Here is a 596-nt window from a genome sequence, read left to right on the forward strand (position 1 = left end):
GCACCCCAGCCTCGCCGCGCGCGCCGGGAGGCCCCCCAGCCAACATGAGTTACACCGGCGATTACGTGCTTTCGGTGAGAACACCGAGTGACGATCTGTTGCTTCCCCTGAGGTAGCTACAAAGAAAGGAAACCGGGGAGGGAGGGCAGAGGGGGGAAAAAAGGAAAGAGAGAGAGAGAGAGAGGAAAAAAAAAAAAAGGCCCGGGACTAGCTCGCAGCTTGTCAATTTCAACATCGGGTCACATGACCAGCACCTCCCTGCTAAGGATGGGGATAGATTTCCACGTCAGCTTACGTCTCCAAATTTCTACTTCACGGATCCGCTTCAAAGAGGCAGCTGCAGCGGAGAATCATGTTAAGCTCGGCTACCGCGGAGAGCCCAAGGTAGCCCAATGATGGATTTTGATGAGCGTGGTCCCTGCTCCTCTAACATGTATTTGCCAAGTTGTACTTACTACGTCTCCGGTCCAGATTTCTCCAGCCTCCCTTCTTTCCTGCCCCAGACCCCGTCTTCGCGCCCAATGACATACTCCTACTCCTCCAACCTGCCCCAGGTCCAACCCGTGCGCGAGGTGACCTTCCGCGAGTACGCCATT

At 55.5% G+C, this 596-nt stretch overlaps 1 protein-coding gene across 1 annotated transcript in view; it reads left to right on the forward strand.

Annotated features, from left to right (window-relative positions):
* Window positions 1–7: 7 nt before the first annotated feature.
* HOXA11 (homeobox A11) overlaps window positions 8–596 on the forward strand; it is a 4,054-nt gene continuing 3,465 nt past the window's right edge. The window contains exon 1 of the mRNA XM_006779084.2: window positions 8–590. Within this exon, the coding sequence (XP_006779147.1) occupies window positions 393–590 (198 nt within the window). The 5' untranslated portion in view covers window positions 8–392. The remainder of the gene's footprint in view (window positions 591–596) is intronic.

The sequence above is a fragment of the Myotis davidii genome, unplaced genomic scaffold (assembly GCF_000327345.1).
Source record: "Myotis davidii unplaced genomic scaffold, ASM32734v1 scaffold168, whole genome shotgun sequence".
Classification (NCBI taxonomy): domain Eukaryota; kingdom Metazoa; phylum Chordata; class Mammalia; order Chiroptera; family Vespertilionidae; genus Myotis; species Myotis davidii.